The 22,210-nt window shown below is 38.3% G+C and overlaps 1 protein-coding gene across 8 annotated transcripts in view; it reads left to right on the top strand.

Annotated features, from left to right (window-relative positions):
* Positions 1–3,002, top strand: part of Gria4 (glutamate ionotropic receptor AMPA type subunit 4) — a 359,432-nt gene extending 356,430 nt beyond the window's left edge. For 5 of the 8 annotated variants that reach the window (XM_041657390.1, XM_041657392.1, XM_041657389.1 and 2 more), the window contains exon 17: positions 590–3,002. In XM_041657390.1, the coding sequence (XP_041513324.1) occupies positions 590–711 (122 nt within the window). In that variant the 3' untranslated portion in view covers positions 712–3,002. The remainder of the gene's footprint in view (positions 1–589) is intronic. The other 3 variants (XM_041657394.1, XM_041657393.1, XR_005974752.1) reach the window with 2 other exon arrangements.
* Positions 3,003–22,210: the final 19,208 nt, after the last annotated feature.

Genomic DNA, 22,210 nt, shown 5'->3' with positions numbered 1-22,210 from the left:
CTTAAAGCCTAAATCTTACAAATGAACCTTGACTCCTAACAGGCATACAGTGAACTATATGTCACTAGCTGTGCTGTTCTGAGTCCTTTCTGTGACTCATGGGAATGAATGCAAGTGTGTAGATAGGTCTGTGCAAGGAAAACGGGAAATTTGTGTATTTATGGTTTAGCAATTTGTTGTGAATTACAAAACCATTCCTTGCACCAGAAAAACATCTAGCAAGAAAATACTATGGTTTATAGAATACCCGTAAAACAGAAGAGACCTCTGAAGCTTCTTTGGAAGTACTCGGTAGTAGAGACCAAGTGAAAAGGTTTCTTCTACCCAGGTTGGCTCAAAAATTCCAGATTTTGTGATCTTTCAAACAGTTTTTAAATATATAGGTCCTAAAACTCTAGGCCAATTAATTCATCCCCTATTGTATCTGAAATTTTCTTTCCCTTATAAACAACTTGACCAAAAAGCACATGGAAAAAAATGCAGATGTCTAATTATCGATATTTTGGTGTTTGATGTGCCACGTTTTATTGAAGCAAGAGAAATATCATAACACCTGGCATCCTCTCTGTTTCCTTTTCATGCAACCCAGCTGACTTTTTCCGAAGCCATAAGAAACAAAGCCAGGTTATCCATCACTGGGAGTGTGGGAGAAAACGGCCGTGTGCTGACCCCCGACTGCCCCAAGGCCGTACACACAGGAACTGCAATTAGACAAAGCTCGGGATTGGCTGTCATTGCATCGGACCTACCATAAAAACCAAAAAAATTATTGAGTGCCTTAATTAAACTGTGTTGGTGACTGATGGAAATGCAGCCCGGAGAGACGGGTCCAGCGTGGTTCCTGGTTTAACACATCCTTTGACTGAGAGCAGGAAGGACGTTCTGAGTGTCGGACAGAACCAGTGCATGAGCTCAGCACGAAAATTCAGACTCGGGTTTTATATCAGGAAAACTCACAATTTAGTTTTTTTTGGGGGGAGTAGGGGGTGTCTGGGATGGTTGTATTAACAGCAACGAATTTCACTTGAGCGCACTAATCAGACTGGCCAGTTAGAGCATCATACTGTGAAGTTCTTTCTCAGAAAGGCCTTGGTCACCACAGGAAGGGGTTCAACAGTTAATAGAGGTCAAGGAACCTGCTAGCCTGTGTCTCCACAACACCCATGTAGTCGATGGAATAATCTGCAGCTGAGACATGCAGTCACTAAAATGTGATAAGAAAACAATAAACATGTAAATCCTGTGGGAAAAAAAACAACAAAATTTAAAGAAAGTATTTACAGTTACTTTGGAAATAAAACAATACTGAAACATGCTTGCTTTTTAACTGAAGTAAATCCAGTAGAGGACAACACAATTCTTTTTTCTAACCATCTTAGGGAACAGTACATTGCAATAATTGATATAAATGTCATCACTGTAACAAACTTTAGAGACTTTTTTTAATGTAAAAGTTGTTGGTCACCTTGTTTCCCGTAACCTTCACTCTGTCACACTGTTGGTTCATAGATTGTGTTTGTCTGTCAGGAACAAAAAGAAAATAGGTGAAGAAAATGTTGACATGAAGTCATTCATCGGCAATATAGAATTAGAAAAAGACTACAGGTCACTCATGTTATCATTATAATTTAAAATCCTGTTGTGTGTACAAAATTGTGGTTTTTGTACCCGCCCAAAAGAATAAAACATCTTTCTTACAGTATATATCTACAGAACTTAAATTTTTCCCTATAATCATACAAGTTATTTGAGAAACTCGAAGAACTGCATGAGGGATGTAGAAGTCGAAGAACAGACCATATAAACAAATGTAGGCTGTCTTTATTATTTCTGCATAGTATGCTTTCCTTCTTTTACAGATGTTGGCCTCAGTTGTTAATAGATTAAGTTTTCAGAGATGGAGTCTTCGAGTATGGGAATGGACAGCTGTTTTGACACCAACACACCTGTGTGGAAATTTTACTTGACTCTCTTTTGCTGCATTGACTTTTGTGTCTCTTGGACTTTCACCCTCATTCCTATACTTCCATTTGAGTTCTTTGAAGGCGCTGAAAACTGTTTGGGGTAGAACACAACTGAAAAACTCAATCCTTATTTTTACCCCAAAATTATGAACAAAATTAAACCATATTTATTTTTAAGAAAGCAAAACATTTATGGTTCAAAAAGTCTGTTTCATTTCAAATGATGAATGAGTTCAATGATATAGATAAAAATCACCGACTGAGGGATATTTGCCGAAAGCACAAGTTAGTTAATTCCTGAAGTGTGGCCTTGAAGGATGAGTTGAGTTTTCACAGGTGGAGGTATGGTAAAGAGCCTATGGGAGAGCAGACACAAAGCCACTCTTTGGGCAGGCCTGTGTACAGGGCTTGTGTAGCAAGGTGGCCGAGAGAGAGCACAGGCTGTGACACCATGGGAGCTCTGGCAGAAATATGAAGGACTGGTTTTCTTCCCTTTAACCCTCACAATCCCCTTTCAATATCTGTGTGTCACAACTATGTAATCCTTATAACACAAGTACACACTGTCCCTCAAGAAAGGCTACTTCTCTGTTATTGAGCAAATGGTTCCTTTTCAAATCTGAGCCCTCCCTGATGTCTTCTTCTCTTACTCCCACCCATCTTCTCAGCCAGCAAATGGACTTGCACAGCACACAGAATACTGCATCTACCATTTCTTTGGTCTGTAGCTCTTCTCTGTCTTTACCTTGACTGTCACTCATCCTTCAGCACTCGAATTGAATTTTATTTGCACTGGGAATATTTCCATGATTATCCACCAGCCCTGCCTATGATGCTGACTTACATGCCATTCTTAATGTTTCTTACCCATTTGGCACTCACCATACTGCATTGTAATTGCCTGTGTACTTGTCTATAAACTACTAGACTGTCAGCTCCTTGAGGGCAGGGACTGTGTCTATCTTGTTCACAGTTGTATCCCCCAGCACCCAGCACAGTGCCTGGCATATTGTAGGTGCTTAATAAATATTTGTTGAATGAAAGAACTAATTGGATTGATTTAATTAAGTTGAAGCAGAAAAAATATATTTTCTCCTTAAAAGTCCCTGGGGTGTAAATTAGCTATAGAGTAGCTAAAATAAGCTAAGGTTGACTGGTGTAGGAGAATTGTCTGTATTCTGTCAATCATGTTTTAAATAAACGCTGATTGGCCAGGCAGGAAGTATAGGTGGGAAAACCAAACAGGAAGTAGAAATGATGCAAGGAGAACAGGAGAATTCTGGGAAGGAGGAAGCTGATTCCTCCTACTCCTGCCTAGACCACTGAAGCATCAGGATGTGATCTGCCCCACTGAAAAAGGTACTGAGCCACATGGCTAGCATAGATCAGAATAATGGGTTAATATAAGCTATAAGAGCAAATAAGTAGCCTGACCTAATAGGCCAATCATCTTTATAACTTATAGTGATCTCTGTATGATTTTCTTTGGGGCTAAACAGCTGTGGATACTGGGTAGGACAGAAACTCCCAACAAGCAGGCCCCCTTCATGTTACAGTTGACTGCCCTCAGAATATTTTTAATGACACTAAAGAAAATAGCTAAAAAGAAATACACATAAAAGATTTAGTAAATTTTCTCTTTTTGGTTTTTCAAGATAGGGTTTCTCTGCATTTTGCCTTGACTGCCCTGGACCCTGCTCTGTAGACCAGGATAGCCTTGAAATCAAGGGATCCACCTGCTTCTGCCTCGCAAATGCTGGGATTAAAGGCTTGTACTACCATGTCCATCTTTTCTTTTCTTTTTTTAAAAACAATACAAAAAAAATATATATATATATTTATATATATATATATATATATATATATATATATGTGATATGTTATGTAGGGCAGTCGGCTTGGGAGTGACAAGAGTACTGCCCATAGCAGTTTGATGCACTCTAATCAGATGGGCAGGTTCCTGGTTTAACTATAACTCTGTAGCATAACTTAGCTAGACTAATACGCACTTAAGAATAAGGATTAAGTTTAGTCTTTAGATATTCTTTTAAAATAACATTCATTTAAGCTTGGAGTGGATTTGTGCTCTTTGAAAGAGTTATGTTTTTACAGTATAAAGTAATTTTGGAAAAAAGAAAAGAATAATTTTGAAACCACTGTAGAGTCATAGTGATTTTAAAATATGTGAAAGTTAAGGCTGGTGAGACAGCTCAATAGGTAAAGGTTCTTGCCACGCAAGCCTGATGACAATCCACGTAAGGGTGGAAAAATAAAACTGGCTCCACGGAGTTGTCCTCTGACTTCAACACATGCATTGTGGCATGATTTACTCTCTCTGTCTCTGTCTCTCTCTCTTTCACACACACACACTCACATCATATACACACAGTAATGCTTCATAAAAATTTACATTTAAAGTATTTGATTCCACAAAATGGAAGAACTCAGTTACTGAACACAAAAGATTACTATTTAGTGAAACTATTTCAGACAAAAGCTTCTTAGGAATTCCATGAGCTAGGTAATCAATAGGCACCATCAGCTAGGTAATCAATATGTAGTGACCACCATGAGGAGCTCTAAAGAGAACTTTGTTACTTACAATCAGCCCCATAGCTCATTGAAAATGCCAGTCTCAAAACTATTATATTCATTTCACATTCCTGCATGTGTTATCTATGTGTTGCTTGGCTTTCCCACCTATATAACACCTATTCAGTTTTTTTTCCCTAAGGCACAGTAGATGTTCAATATTTATTTGTCGGTACTTAATCACAACTTTATACATAAAATCAGAATCAATGAATATGTATAATATTTTTATTCTCAGAAAACAGGACACCCCAACTTATATTGCCAAGGTAGTTGTAACAGACATAAAACTCAAACTATAAGTGATACTTTGTACAGTCTGAGACACAGACTGTGGAGTGATCTGTTTTGTAGTTTTTGTTTTTTTTATATTACTGCTCTAAAGTTCATGTTTTCATACACAGCAGTGTTTTGTTCTCACACAGTAGTGAAAAGTTCAGTCTGATTATTTGCACAAGCAAAAGGAACAGGTGATTTATTTACATATTCTCTCTGTGCTTTTTTCAAGAGAGCTATTTCATGCAATGACTATAATGTTATTAGAAGAGATAATAAACAGAAATTGTATCTCATAGGAAAGGAAAACACTAAGTTTAGTGCTTTCTTAATTCTGTGGAATGAGAAAAACTTTATTCAAACATTTGTTTTGCTTTGACTGTATTTTATTAGAAAGTGGAAGAGAATAAGCAAACTAATGGAAGATAAGATAAGATAAGATAAAGGAGCACTAAAATAAAGGGGGTTGTGTAAAAGAAAAACATTTTCCCAAGTGGACAAAAGCTATTTTTCTCCTTCAAAGATTTTATTTCTACAGTTTAGCATGTGTATGTGGAGGCATGTACACATAAGTGCAACACCCAGGGTGTCCAGAAGAGGACATCTCAGATCCCTTAGATGGAGAGTCACAGGAAGGGCTGGAAACTGAACTCCAGATCTCAGGAAGGGCAGACAACTTGTAACTGCTGAGTCTCTCTAGCCCAAGGAAAAGAGGTTTTTGTTTGTTTTGTTTGTTTGTTTAAGATAAAATGGTTAGCTCCCACCTCTTACATTATTAGGTGTGTAATACTTAATGAATTTCTCTTTGATAGGCATAGAACCTTTACAATTTGAAAGGACACAGACTGACACTGGGAGCCTTGGAGGACATAATTAAATAGAATAGTCTCAGTCATGTTTGAGATGATGCTAAGAGACCATTTATCATTGCCTATATGGTTTGTCTACCAGCTCTTAAATGCAAAAGCTTTAGACTTTTTTAAAGAACAGAACCCAAAACAATTTAGTTCATATTTGGTTCCATTTAGAAATTAGTATAATGTTTTATTCACATAAAACTGGTGCTTTTTCAAACTTCTAAATCATGGAATTCATCAATCCTACCTACCTGGCATTTCTCAGAAATGTCTTCCCATTATTCCTCTCTTCACTCTCAGACCGTGTACCTTTTCAACCCTTGCTACTGAGAAGATCTCAGTCTTAGCCCAGTAGATCTAAATCCATGTCATGCATACATTCTCACATCAAAGTCATCCCATTCTCCTCTGCATCTGCCTTCATGTTGCTCTTCCCAGTGTTAACCTTCCCAGCTTTTACCACCATTCTTACTTCAGTACAAAATAAGAAATAAGAAAAGGCAACCATTGAAATTATGACTCAGAGTACACAAACAAATACACAAATATTTTTATGAGTTGGAAACATAGTTCAGTGGTTAAGAGGTCTCTTGCAGAAGACCTGAGCGTGGTTCCCAGTACCTGTGTCAGGTGGTTAACAAGCACCTGTACTCTAGGGAGTTTCAGCACCTCTTGCCCCCATTGACACATGCACACACATGCACATAAATGCAAACAAACACACATAATTGAAAATAATAAAAATTCATCTTAAAATAATTCCTTTGCGTGGAACTGTGTGCCATCACGCCACTAATATGGTTGCGTAGGCAAAAATGCTTGCTGAGTGTGGTAGCTTGAATGTAATTGGTTCCCATAATCTCACAGATAGTGACACTAATAGGAGGTGTGTCTTTGTTAGAATGTGTATGGCCTTGGTGGCGGAAGTGTATGACTGTGCAGGTAGGTTTTGAGGTTTCTTGCTCAGGATACCACCCAGTGTCTCAGTTGACTTTCTATTGCCTGCAAAATATAGGACTCTCAGCTACTACTTCACCACATCTGCCTACTTGCCATCGAGCTCTTCATCATGTTGATAATGGACTGAACCTCTGAAACTACATGTCACTCCAATTAAATGTTTTCTTTATAAGAGTTGCTGTGGTCATGCAATAAAACCCTAAGTAAGACATTGAACAAGTCTAAAAATCCCAATTCAATCCCCAAAAAATACAGGATGGAACTGATCTCTAAGCAGTTCAGATCCACACACAGAGACATCATACACACATGCATACAAATATGGAGTTAATTTTTAAATCTGTCACTGCCAGAATGGTGGTTTGCATCTGGAATCTCAGTGCTGTAGCTAAAGGACTGTGAATGTAAGGCCAGCCTGGACCACATAGCAAGTTCTCAGCCAATATATAAACTATTTAGCAAGACCTTGTCTCAAATACAAAATCAAAAAGAATACAACCATAGCAAAAAGAAAGTAAGTTATCTGTCCATCTAACCTCACTATTAAAATGAACTTATGAACTGCTTGCTTGTCCACATTAGTTACTGACTTCTCAATCGTTGGTATATATTCACTAAGGACTTTGGAGTTTAACCAATCTATCTAGTACACCCTAAGATGTCCCCATTCACATTCTTTGACCATGTCATGTATAGCACAAATGGTACCGCCATCTGTCTTTAATCCTTTGTGCCTTCTCAGTGAACATTGTGTTCCCTAATTTTGCACACCAAACCTCTCTCAAATCAGGCTTGAAAATTTTGTTTACTTATCCTATCACAGGACATATTCCACCTGGTAGATCTCCATAGAACAAAAATGTCTACAATCACTAATAAAGACATTTCTATTGTCTATTCTAGTCCCACATATTCAATTGTTTGCTGACCACCTTTCTTGACTTTTTAATCAAAGTGCATCAATCTTTTCATAGCTTTATATATTTCTAACATAAACAAGTATCCAATCTCCCATTTCTTCATCATACCCATATCTAATTAATTAGAATCTTCAGTTCCTTGTATTGTTTCAATATCTCTTTCCCCCTCCTCATTATCATCTATTTAATTTGGGGACTTACAGTATTTTGCTGTCATTACTACAACCTCTGGAAGGATCTCTTTGCTTCTTATTTTACTCATACCTTGCTATAGGCAAGACCTAGATTCTCCTCAAACATAAACATAATCCCACCAAAACCTAATTAAGATTGTTTAGTGTCTATTCTATAAGGCTTGTCAACATGTCCAGTTTCTTTTTTCACCAACTTTCCACAACAAAAACACAAAACAATTAACAATTAATTAGTTTTCAGAATCCTTTGTGTCCTTTCATTTTGAACCTTTGCCAATTCTTTCCTCTAGTTGGGTTGCTCATGTTTCAGAGAAGATCCTAATTATCACCAAGATAAAGAATATGAGCTCAATATATAAGCAAAAATAAATTTGTTAACAAAAAGGAGCTACTTCACAGAGAGTATGATCATTTGAAAGAAAATGGATCCCATAATCTCATGTCTTTCAATGTTTAGTTCCTAACTAGTGCAGCTATTTGGGAAGGACTAGAAGGTGTGACCTTTCTGGAACAGGTATGGACTTATTGGAAAAGGTGTGTCATTGGGGGACTTTGAATTTTTAAATGTGCACAACAGGCCCAGTCTCTCCCTCTCTCATTGCCTAGTGCCTACTGATAAGGATGTAAAGCTCACAAGTACTGCTCCAGCACCATGTCTTCCTGCTTCTAAACACAATATGTATAGACTAACCCTTTTAAACTCTAAGCAAGCCCATAGTTAAATGCTTTCTTTCACATGAGTTCATTGGTCATAATTTCTCTACTTTTCACAGCAATAGAACAGTGACTAAGACAGATTGGATACTAGTTTCCCAGAGAACAAAGATAGACATGCTGACAAAGACAATCATCCCAACAATATCCATGATATACTGCAAAGAATGCCCCAGAGAAAAAAATGCATCACTTTTTTTATTGAAACTTTGTGACTTTCATATCCTGCATTCTTATTGCATCCCTCTCTCTGTCTCTTTGTATTCATCATCCACCCTTGCAACCTACCCTGCAAAATAAAACAAAATTCAAAAGAAAAACAAAAACACCCCAAACAAAAACAATAATAGTCAAACTAACATACAAAAAATAGGATGAAAGCTGTAGTGTGACAAAGTCACAGAGTATACCCTTTATTACATACATCTTTGCTTGAAAGTATTCATTACAATGAGTCATTGGTCTGGCTTTTGTTATACCCTCAGCATTGGACCTTCACTAGTATTCCTCTTGGATATCCTGTTGTTGCCTCATGTCACAGAGATCCTGCAGCTCTAGGTCTTCAGGTTGTACCCTTCGCATTCTCTAGTAGTTTATAGATGAGGTGAATGTTGGGATGGGACAACTCATAACCCTGATTCTGGACCTGGGTTGGTCAGCCTGCCAGCTTTCCCTCACCATGACCAACAGAGAGAGCTCTCCAGCATTGCCCCACCTAGCAAGGAACAGGGCCAATGCTCCTGCTCTCATTCATCTGGGACCAGCTTACCTGCACCTATACCACCAGGGCCAGCTCTACTGTTTTCCTGAATGCTGCAGTAGGTGAGGTTCAGGGCCTGCTCTTCCACTCTCATGCTCCTAAGGCCAGCTCTCCCTCCTGCCATAGGTGACTATTGGTGGTGGTCATCTTTCTCTCACCCATGTCACCACATGGCAGATGGGGGGGGGGGGGGCAGGATCAGATCTCCTGCTCTAATGCCTCCAGGGACAGCTAACCTGAGCCCTTCCCAACAGGGTCTGTTCTAGTGTGCTATTCAGGCAAGGTTCAGGGTCTACTCTCCTGTGCATTGTAGTCAGTGAGGAACATGGAACTCTTATGACCTTAGGAACATCTCAATCCCACCCACCAGAGGTAGCAAGGGGTGGGGCATGGGAGGCATCTCTCCATCACCCACTCCACCATATGGCAGATGAGGAGTGAGGCCAGATCTCTCATGCATACTTGTTGACAAAAGTTTCTGTTCCACCCAGAACCACAGCCATTCAGCCCTGCCCCCCCCAAAAAAATATAAAATACACACAGGGGTCTACATTAATTATAAACTGGTTGACATATTAGGTCAGACTCTCTTATTACCTCTTATATCTTAAGTTAACCCATAATTCTTGTCTGTGTTAGTCATGTACCTTGGAACCTTTTATCAGTGAGGCATTCTCTTTTTTCTTCCTCTGTGTCTGCTTGATGACTCGACTGAATTTCCATAATTCTCTTACTTTGGTTGTCCTGCCTATACTTTCTGCCTGGCTACTAGTCAATCAGCATTTCATTAAATTAATACAAGTGACAAATCTTTATGCAAGATCATTGTCCCAAAGTACTTCCCTTTCTTTTTTCTTTCAAAGCAAGAACGCTGAATCTAATCTCTTTGTTTAGCTTTTTTCCAGACCATTATCTATAACAAATTGTAACCAACATTCTAAACAAAGATAAACATCCATAATCCATTTTGGTGGGAATGTGGATGTAGTTCTCTGGGTTGCTTCCTGCTGATTGGGGTGCTAATAATCTTATGGGGATCTAAAGAAAATTTAGGATTATGGTCAAGTCCTAACTGGAATATTCTGTAAGACTTGATTATCTCAGCCAGCCATCTTGAGGCTGTTCTGGATGTAGAACTCAAAGAAAATGCCAACAGAGGTCCTTTGAAATGTTGGATCATCTGGGCCAGCAGTTCCCATCAGAGATTTTTCAGGGGATCTTCCTTAATCAAACCTAATTTTTCTTAACCCAGAATGAATTCACAGCTTATCATTTTCTGTGAAAACAAAAGCAAAACCTCTTTTCCAAAGTAACATATCTTTTAACTTAAATTTTGAAGTCAAAGCATTTTCAAAATATATGTTGTATTAACCAAGCAGCATTTGTAATCAAACATCTTTTAGCAGCTGCTGTTCCTTCCTTAGCCATCAAATCATTCAAAGACAATGCAATAACATGAGAACAGGAGAATTTTGGGAAGGAGGAAATTGATTCCTCCCACTCCTGCCCCGACCACCAAAGCAGCAGGATGTGAGTTGCCCCAATGAAAAAAGGTACTGAGCCACATGGCTAACATAGATCAGAAAAATGGGTTAATCAAGATGTGAGAGTTAGCCAGTGAGAGGCTAGAGCTAATGGGCCAATCAGCTTATAATTCATGGAGACCTATGTTTGATTTTCTTTGGGACTAAACAGTTGTGGGGTACCTGGCAGGACAAAAACCCCAAACAAGCAGGACTGGCCCTTCATGTTACAATAACATAGAATATCCAGATTCTCTGTGTATTTTTCATCTTCACGTGGCTTTATTTTAAACTCTATTTCTTTTATTTTTATTTTTAATTTTTGTTGGTTTTTTTGAGAACAGAGTTTCTCTTTGTATCTTTGACTGTCCTGGAACTCACTCTGTAGACCAGACTATCCTTGAACTCATAGAGATCCACCTGTCTCCCACATGCTGGAATTAAAGGTGTGTGCCACCACACTTAACTATTTTCTTTCTTTCTTTCTTTCTTTCTTTCTTTCTTTCTTTTAAGGACTTTATCCTTTTTTTTCTTTTCTCTCCCAAGACTACACATATTTTTAAACACAATGTAAACTGTCTAGAGGGTTTATTTGTCTATATTTATCTTTACTGTATATCTCTCTTTTTCTGACCACATGAGTTTATAATTTTCTAATTGATATGGCTAGGTTTAAAGCCGTGGCTTTGATGACTGGATCCACCCATTTTTAGCTTTCTGAGAATCTAGTTTCATGGCAGAGTTACTGGTGGGAACCATGTTTATTGCTACAACTTTATGGAGTTTCAAGGTCCCTGCCACCATCAAATAGCATACTGTTGGCTATTTATAAACACCATTTAAGTGTTTGGTCATGGGAATTCTTAAAAGAACTGTAAGACTTTTGCAGCTAAAGCTGAGTCAATAAGCCTCTCTTAAATGAGATGTGCTTGTGCTACCAAACAGAGTGCACACAAGAAAAAGATGCTCTAAGAAGACGTGCTTAACTGTTTTGTGTGTGTGTGTGTGTGTGTGTGTGTGTGTGTGTGTGTTCAGAATTACTTCCCAAGCTCTCTCGGGTTTTATGTGGATATAGTTGTCCATGCTGGTGTCACTTGTTAACAGAGGTTTCTGTTCCTCCCAGTCCTGCAGTTGTTCAGTCCCAAAAATACACACACAGAAGCTTACATTAATTATAAACTGGTTAGCATATTAGCTCAGGCTTCTTATTACTTCTTATATCTTACATTAACCCATAATCTTTGTCTGTATTAGCCATATGTCTTGGTACCTTTTATCAATGAGGCATTCTCATCTTGCTTCCTCTGTGTCTGGATGACAACTGCAGACTGAGCCTTTCCTCTTCCCAGCATTCTCCTTTTCTTGTTGTCCCGCCTATGCTTCTGGCCAGGCTACTGGTCAATCAGTGTTTTATTAAACTAATACAAGTGACAAATCTTTATAGGGCACAAGACCATTGTCCCAGAGTACACACTGATAGGGACAGAATACCCGTGCCCTCATCAACATGATCAACACTATTATGCTGCCCAGATAAGGTACAGGGCTGCTATCCTGAGTCTTGCAGGATCTGTTTTTCTTCTCTCATGACCCTGGGACCATCCTACCCACCTGCAGTAGGTGTCACAAAGTGAGGGGAGAATCTGCTCTCACCCATGACACCACATGACAGATGGATAGTAAGGTCAGTGTCAGTTCTCCCACTTTCATGCCTTCAGTACTGGTTCACGTGCATCATCGGCCAACAGGGTCAACCCCACTGTTTGTCCAGGAGAGGTGCAGGGCCTATTCCCCTGAGTGTTGCATTAGTGGAAAGATGCAGTTCTCTTTAGCGATACAGCCAGTGAGGGGTGGAACCAATTCTGTGCAGCCCTTTCATCACTGTCTTTGTGGCAACAGGAGTCACAGACATCAATATAGGCCAAGACTGTGGCACAGCCAAAGACCCAGATATGGCCCTTGGAAGTAGCCCAGGCTCTGATGATGCAAGGCCCTGAGTAGCAGTGCATGCCACTCTGACCTGTATCGCCCTGACACATGGTTTGGCCCTTAGACACTAACATGGGTGTAAGTAGCAGCCCAGGATCTTGGTGGTAACATGGGCCATGGATATCAAAACAGACCCTGCCTGTGGTTGGACATGGACCTAGACATGGTCTTTGTTAGCAGCCTGGGCCATGATCAGCATGGATCCAGTTGGTAGATTGGGGTGGGTACAGTGACAGCATGGCCTTGGAACACCAGTATGTCCTCAAGTGGCAGTCCAGATCCTGGGCATATACTTGGCCCTCATTGGCAACAGGAGCCCCAGATGTGAACATAGCCACAGGCTGTGGCTGGGCCATGAAATCAGACATGGCCCAGCCACAGCAGGACCCATATGACTCCTGGCCCTGGTTAGCAGCATATGTCACTCAGGTCTGTATAGTTCCTGGCAGCAGCTTAGGTCTGTATATCATCATGGCCCTAACTGGCTTTGCAGTTTACCCAGATTGGCATGGCCTCAGAGACAGTTTGGCAAAGTGCCAATGCGTCCCCAGGTGGCAGTCCTGCCCCTGGGGTATCCACTTGGCCATCAGTGGTAAGAATAGTCACCGACATCAACACAGACCCTGACTGTTGTAAGGTCATGGATCCAGACTTGGCTCTCACTTGCAGTTCAAGTATGAAAGTCATCATGGCCGCAGGTAGCAACACTTGCCACCTAGATTATGTGGTCCCATGACTATCAGACACTAGCATGGCCTCAGGTATCAGCCCAGACAATAAGTCTCTGCATGGCCCTCTGTGGTAACAAGAGTCACTGATATCAACACAGAGCCCAGCTGCTGCAGAGCAACAGACTCAGACATAGCTACCGGCAGCAGTACAGGTCTGGACATCATCATGATCCTTGGTGGCAGAAAAGAGGCAGAAGGACTATTTCAATGGCATGGTACCTCACAGCCCTCAACTCCTGAAAGGCCACCAATGTGAGCAGGTTCCTCACTGCCCTCAACTCCCCAGAACATGGTAGTTTGTGTCTTTCTTCCATCTTCCCACCATATACTCACTCGACATAATGTTGTCCTACTGGACAAAGACATAACTTTGAGGGCTTCTGTTCCTGTTGCCTGGGAAAGTAATTTATCTTCTAGAAAGTTCTAGTGGGTGTGTGTATATGAGTAAGTCAGAAGACATATTTGAGCATTGGTCCCCACTGGCCACTTTGTTTGAGACAGCAGTTTACCTGGTCCCTGCTGTGTACTCCAGCTGTCTGTCCTGATTTTTCCACATTTTGATTCATATCAGAGTAACTGCATTCTAGTAGAAAACTTAGTGGAGAATATAGAAGCATCCATTTGGTAATTGGTGAAAAGAAAATCAAAATTTTATTATTTTCTTTGTTACATTATTGTGATAAGAAGTAAAAAAGTACTGCTTAACAAATTTGCCCATAATTTAAAGTATTTCTAAGCACTTCATTAACTTAAACTTGTTTTAGTAATCAATATTTTTAGAAAAACTCACTGATAGTTTCATAGAAAAACATTAGAGTGCATAGTGAACAGGCATGTGTAAAATTTTGGACCCCACCTGTTTATTTGAAAAATAAAGTTAAGAGATCAGGTCAGGCCATAGATCACCTTTAATAGTCAGGAAAATCATTCTGATGACACAGGCATCTCTAGGCATGAAGACTGGACCAGAACCTAAATACACATCAAGCAGTCTTTGAGCACTTAAGCACACATAGCTTCCAGGACCCATTCCTACTGTTTGTGTGCAGTTCTCAGACAATAGGGTAATAATTTAAAAACTGCAGAGACTGGTGTTTGCTTTAGCATTTCTACTAAAAAGGAGGCTTCCGAGGAAAATTGGAAACCTGTTTGTGTATATATGTGAATATATATATATATATATATATATATATATATATATATATATATTGTGTGTGTGTTATATATATGCAATGTTCATGTGGATATGCACATGCATGCATTGTGGAAATCACTATATCAAGAAATTTTCATACAGAACATATTGAGAAGCAGCAGAACTTTGGTATCAGAGGCCTTAGAGCTATATATTTAGATTCTCAAAGTATATAAGTGTGTGAAAAGACATATAATTTTGTATGATAATGCTAATAATAATAAAAGTAAAAGAAAAGAAGTTATGACATGGTTTGAACAAAAGAGGTACAACTTTATAAGCTAGAATTTAAGCACTGAAAATTAACTTTAGATGAGCACGGCAACGCATACCATCAGTCCCAGCACTTAGGGAACAGGCAGGCAGATCTCTGTGAGTTCAAAGCTACTCTAGTCTACACAGTGTGTTCCAGGCTAGTCAAGATACATAGTGAGACCTTGTCTAAAAACAGCAAACAAACAAAAGCATTAAAAATTCTTTTCTGGAAGAATTATAAAACAACAGTAAAAACACATTTGTGATTCAAAAAGGAGTGTTATCGAGTAGAAAAGCTAATTATTAATTCCAAAGACCCTAGAAACAGTATTATCTGCTTAGACTTGAAGCATAGAGGTGACAAAACTTAAACAAGAAGAAAAGTAGAAAGACAAATAGAAAATGAGCAAATTAGAAACACCAAGGAAGTGAAGCAGGACATCTTGCAATAACAGAAGCTATAGCGTTAAGTTAGAGGGCTGGTGAGTCTGGGGAGACAGTCCAGCAATTAAGAGCACTTCATCCATAATAAAGAGACCTGGAGTTCAGCTTTTAGGATCCACATAACAAGTAAAGCATCCTGCCAATACCTGTCATATCAACTTCAAGGAGTGTATAGAGGAAGGCCACTGAGTTTTGCTTACTTCCGTTTGATCCAAGATTCAATATGTGAGCCCCAGATTTGGAAGAGACTCTGAGTCAGTGGAATAGGTGGTGAGTGGTGGAAGAGGACACTGGCTGTTATGTACAGACCCTACACACACTCACATTAATACAAGTGAAATCTTGTTTTTTAAAAAAAAGCTATTAGAAGAGGTCAAAAAGCTTGCTTCTTTTCTTCATTTGTGGATGTATAACCCTTTCTTTCAAATGAGCATCTTTACAAAAAGGATGGGAAGAGTTTCCTTACTCCCAGGGTAAGAATCCAAAATCTTGATCAGTCCACTTTTATGAAGCACAAATGTTAAATCACTTAAGACAGCAAGGCCACTGATACTGCCAATAGAACAGAAGACAGATAGAAAAAGGTCAAAATTGCTCATTCATAGATATCTATTTCTAGTAAGTATCAATAGCTATTATTTTCAGGCACCAAATATTTGAAGGTTTGTTGCCCTGTGATACCTAAAAAATACAACTTGCTAGAGATTGACGATAACCCTAGGAATGTAGCATTATCATTTTCTACTAAAATTGCTCAAGTCTTCTATCCTTTTCAGGACGAAGAAACCCAAAGTTTGCCAAATAATGCCCTGGAAGACATTATTAGCCTTCTGCTGCTACTTAAAAAGTGGTTCATCAAAAATATCTTCAAGTTTCTCCAGGAAATTAAAACCCACAGGTATTGAAAGCAAAAACATCATATTATAATTGTGACCTTACAATATTGTTATCTATGTAGTTTATGTTCGTCTTATTCTTTAGACAAAACAAATCTGTAAAGCATAAGCAGGGCAGATTTTACTACACCTATGCTACAAGGGTTGAAAGCAAATGGACCAGTAAGTTGATGACAAAGTTAAAATACCTACAACTACATCTAAACTATGACTAATCCTCCTTAGTATTCTTGTCCTAAAATCTCAGGTATACAACTGGTATACAATTTCTTAAGCATGTATTTCTTATTTATAAACCATTGCTCCATCACTTTCAAAAGTAGCGATAGATTACAATTCCTCCAATCTCATCCCCAGACCGGAAACAAACCTCTGTCAGGGGCCTGCCTTCCTACCCTACTTTCCATTCAAAGGGACTTCAATTAACCTTGAAAGAGACCCAGTGTTCCTATTTCCTATGGACCTTCTCAACCCCTTTCTAGCCCATTCCTATGCCTACCTGTCAGCCCCAAATACATTGAAACACTCTCTCTCCAGGATCCCCAGTGGCCCTATCTGGCAGGACTCAGGTATGTGATTCACACTGTCCTTCCTGTCCCTCCTTTAAGATCTTTCCAATCTCATGATCAGCAGGGTAACAACCACCTTAAAGGTACCCCTCTTCCCACCTCAACTCCATTTACTTACTCAACTTTTGGTTCAGACACAGAGTCCACCTAGCCCTTTCATTCTTGTTTCTCCAGAGCATTCTTTGCCTTACTGCAACCTATTTGCAGGATCCCAGCTTCCTACCACATCTCTAACTCCATGAGAACTCTGCCTTGAAATGTGAAGTAGGGATTCCTTTAGCTCATTTATGAAGCCACTTTCATCCTTTTCTTCTGAACCACCTCTATTCCTCTTTGTTACCACCAGCCTGCAGAAACACTCCCTACTGGACAACCCTCAGCTATCACAGTTTCCTAAGATCCAGAGATGGCAACAGAAATCAAGGAGTGGAACACCAACCCAAAAAAAGCAAGACCAATGCTCAACACTTAGAATTGCCTCAATTATCCTAAACCTGGTCAGTACAAAAACATAATCATTAATAATAAAAAACAATATGCTTCTATAGATATACTATAGACTAATATACATTAGAACCCAGTGGCACCACTGCAGTAAGACCTGAGAAACACAATTCAGCTGAAGACCCAGGTGAAGATGGGGAGCTCAAAATTGCAATTATGAATATGTTCAATGGCCTCAAATAAGATATGAATAAACACTTAATAAAGTTTGTTGGAACACACACACACACACACACACACACAAATATTGGATAAAGTAATGAAAACAATTCAAGATGTGGAAGCAGAATTCAACAATGAAATAGAAGCATTAAAGAAAACCTCAGCTGGATGGGAAGTCAAACAAACACCTCAGAAGTATCCCTCATCAGGAAAGTATAAGACACAGAAGAGTGAATCTTAAATGATGAAGACAAGTTAGAAGAAATATATAGTTTACCCAAAGAAAATTTTTAATTATAGAAGAATCTAGGCACAAAACATTAAGTACACATGGGACACTATGAAAAAATAAAATCTAGGAATAGATCTATGGATAGAGCAACAAGGGAAGAACAAATAAACAAGCAACAACAACAACAAAAAAGATTAAAGTCACAAAAAATAGTCTTAAAAATTACAGAAGACATTTTGCTAAAAAGAAGGAGGTGCCTATCAGGGTACAAAATGTATACTGAACACCAAATAAGCAAGAATAAAAAAGAAATTCTCCATAATACTTGTGGTGATTTGGATGAAAATGGCCCCCATAGGCTCATAGATTTGAATGCTTGTCCACCAGGGAATGTTCCTATTTGAAAGGATTGGGAAGTGTGGCAGTGTTGGAGAAAATGTATCACTAGAGGTAGGCGCTAGGGTTTCAAAATCCCAAGACAGGCCCAGTGGTTCTCTTCTCCTGCTGCCTGTGGATTCAGATGTAGAATTCTAGGCTACTTCTCCAACACCATGTCTGCCTGTATGCTGCCATGTTCCCCACCATAATAATAAAGTAATACTCTGAAACTGTATGTAAGCCCCAATCAAATGCTTTCTTCTATAAGAGTTGCTGTGGTCATAGTGTCTCTTCAAAACAATAGAATACTGACTAAGATGATACATAATAAACAAACAAAATACTAACTGTCCAGAACAAAGAAAGAATATTAAATATATAAGGGAGAAAAACCAAGTAACATATAAGGGTGGAACTATTAGAATAATATATAACTTTTCAATGGAGACTCAAAGCCAGAAGAGCCAGGACATATGTTCTACAAATTCTAAGAGAACACTGTTTTCAGACTACTGTACCCAATAAAACATTCTATCACAATACACAGAGAAAGAAAAACATTCTACAATAAAAAATATTTAAGTAGTATCTATTTATAAATCCAGACCTACAGAAGGCACAAGATGGAAAACTTCAAAAGGAAGAATTTAATCACACATAACAAAACACAAGGAATAAATAACTCCAGACCAGCAAATCAAAAGAGGAGAGAAGAATCAATACTATCAGAACAAATAACAGGAATCAACAAACACTGCTCATTAATAACTCTCAACATAATTGCTATAAATTTCTCAATAAAAACCCACAAACTAACAGATTGGATAAAAAAAAAAGGAAACACACCTCACCATCAAGAATGGACATCACCTCTGGGTAAAAGGACAGGAAAAAATGATGTTCCAAGCAAGCTACTGTAGCCATTTTAATATCTTACCAAAAAAATTCAAATAAAAACTAATTTTCAGAAGAGCAAGAGAAAAACACTACATACTTATCAAAGAGAAAAATCCACCAGTTAGACACTGCAATTCTTAACATTTATTCACCAAACACAAGGGCACCCAACTATATGAAAGGACACTAATAGACTACAGGTGCCAGCCCAGACTACTATTACCCAGCAAAACTCTCAGTCACAACACAGAGAAAATAATACATTCCATGATAAAACCAAATTTAAGGAATCTATATCTACAAATCTAGACCTACAATGGGTTCAAGAAGGAAGACACTACCACAGTTTATATCACATATTGACCCTCATACCCTGATAGTGGGAAACTTCAATACCCCACACTTGCCAATAGACAGATTGTCTAGAAAATGAGACAGAAATGTAGGAGCTAACTGATGATCTAAATCCAATGATCTAATAGGTATTTACAGAACACTTCACTCAAACATGTGTATATATGTATCTTCTCAACACCTAATGGAACTTTCTCCAAAACTGACCATATCCTTGGACACAAAGTAAATCTCAGTAGATAAAAGAAATTTCCTTTAATCCCAGCACTCGGGAGGCGGAGGCAGAGGCAGGCAGATCACTGTGAGTTCTAGGCCAGCCTGGTCTACAAGAGCTAGTGCCAGGACAGCCTCCAAAATTACAGAGAAACCCTGTCTCGAAAAACTAAAAAAAAAAAAAAAAATCAACAATAACAGAAACAGAAGAAGGCTAACACACTCATGGATACTGAAAAACAAGTCAAGACAGAAATTAAGAAAACAATCAAAGACATTCTAGAATTGAATGAAAATAAAAATACATCATAACCAAATTTATAGGACACTTCTAAGAGGCAAGTTCATAATATGAAATGACTACATAAAAAAATTAGAGAGACTGCATCCTAGCAACTTAACAGTACACCTGAAAACTCTAAAACAGAAAGAAGAAATCACATCCAAAGGAGTAAGTGGTAAGAAACAACCAAAGTCTCATCTGGAATCAATAAAATAGAAACAAAAAAACAATACAGAGAATCAGTGAAAGAAAGTGTTGGGTTTTTTGAGACAATCAGTAAGATTGACAAGCCCTTATGCAAATTAACCATGAGACAGAGAAAGAATATCCAAATCAACATATTTAGAAACAAAAGGGGGGTTATAACAATAGATACTAAGGAAATCCAGAGAATTATAATGACATATTTTTAAAAACTGTACTCTGTCAAACTGGAAAATTTATAAGAAATGATTAATTTTGGATATATTCCATTTACCAAAGTTAAATCAAGATCACATGAGCAGACCTAAAACTCCTAGTAATATAGAAACAGTCAACTAAAGTTCCACCTCCCCCAAAATCCAAGACCAGAAGGTTTTAGCACAAAAATGTACCAGACTTTTAAGTAAGAGTTAACACCAATGCTACTCATCTTATTCCACAAAATAAAAACAGAAGCAACATTGTTCAAATCATTTTACAAAGCATAGTTAACCATGATACCCAAACTACATTAAGACTCAACAAAGAAAGCAAATTAAAGGCAAATTTTCCTTATGAACGTAGATGCAAAAATGCTCAATAAAATACCTGCCAACAGAATCCAAGAACACATCAAAAGGATCACCTGTAGGTTATATCCCAGAGATGCAGGAATGGTCCAACATATGTGAACATATAAATACAATTCACTATATACGAACAGAAAGGTCATCTCATTAGATGTATAAAAGGCTGTTGACAATGTCAATAGCCCTTAATGATTAAAGTCGTGGAGCAATTAGGGATGCAAAGTCTTCACAGATCTTGAAATGACAATTTTCATGTTCATGGAAACACAAAAACCCAGGACAGATAAAAAAAATGCTTGAATAATAAAAGAAATGCTGGAAACTCAGGACCATCAAGTTGTACTATAAAATTATAGTAATAAAAAATAGCATGGTATTGGCACAAAAACAGACAAGTTGACAAGTGGACTTGAAGACCCAGAGATAAATCCACACATCTATGGACACCTCATTTTTAGCAAAGAAGACAGAAATACAAAATGGATGAAAGATAGCATCTTCAACAAATGGTAATGGTCAAACTGGATGTCTTCATGTAGAAGAATTCAAATAGATGTGGATCTATTTATCACCATGCACAAACTTCAACTCCAAAGGGATCAACGACCTCAAAAAGATACATTGAATCTTATAGAAGAGAAAGTTGGGAATAGGCTTGTACTCACAGGCACAAAAAAAAAAAAGACTTTCTGAACAGAACATAATAGGCACTAAGATCAACAATTAATAAATAGAACCTTATAAAACTGAGAATCTTCTGCATGGCATGGGATATAGTCATTTGGACAAAGCAGTAAGCCTTTTTTTTTTTCAAACTCTACATATGACAGAATATATATAAAGAACTCTAAAAACTAGATAGTGGGCTGGAGAGATTACTGAAAGTTAAGAGCTTTGACTGTTCTTCCAGAGATCCTGAATTCAATTCCCAACAACCACATGGTGGCTCATAACCATCTATAATGAGATCTGGTGCCTTCTTGGTGTGCAGGTAAAATACTGTGTATGTAATAAATACATAAATCTTTAAAAAATTAGATAGTGAGAAAACAAATAACCCAATTAAAATTGGAATACAGAGCAAAATAGAATTTTCAAAAGAGGAAACTAAATGGCTAAGAAGCACCTAGAGAAATGCTCACCATCTTTAGCTAGCAGGGATGAAAGTCAATGCTACATGAAACTTCTTCTTACACCTGTCAGAATGACTAAAATCAGCAAAACAAGTGACTGCTCATGTTGGCAAGGATGCAGAGTAAAAGAAACACCCCTCCACTGCAGGCAAGAGTGAAAATTCATACAGTCACCATGGAAATCAGTGAGATGGTTCCTCAGGAAGATGGGACTACCTCAAGTCCAGCTATACCAGTTTTGGGCATATACCCAAAAGGATGCTTCAACTACCAAAGAGGCACTTGCTCAAACATGTTCATTGACTCTCTATTCATAATAATCATACATTGGAAACAGCCTATGTCATCAACAAATGCCTGAATAATGATATTTTGGTTCATTTACACAATGTAATTTTACTCAGCTGTTAAAAAATTAAACTTGTGAAATTCAAAGGCCAAT

This window comes from Microtus oregoni, unplaced genomic scaffold, assembly GCF_018167655.1.
Source record: "Microtus oregoni isolate MIOR12 unplaced genomic scaffold, Mior012 000008F_ref0000371, whole genome shotgun sequence".
In the NCBI taxonomy this organism is placed as follows: domain Eukaryota; kingdom Metazoa; phylum Chordata; class Mammalia; order Rodentia; family Cricetidae; genus Microtus; species Microtus oregoni.
The sequence above is the reverse complement of the archived record's forward strand: the minus strand, read 5'-3'. Positions and strand labels throughout refer to the sequence as shown.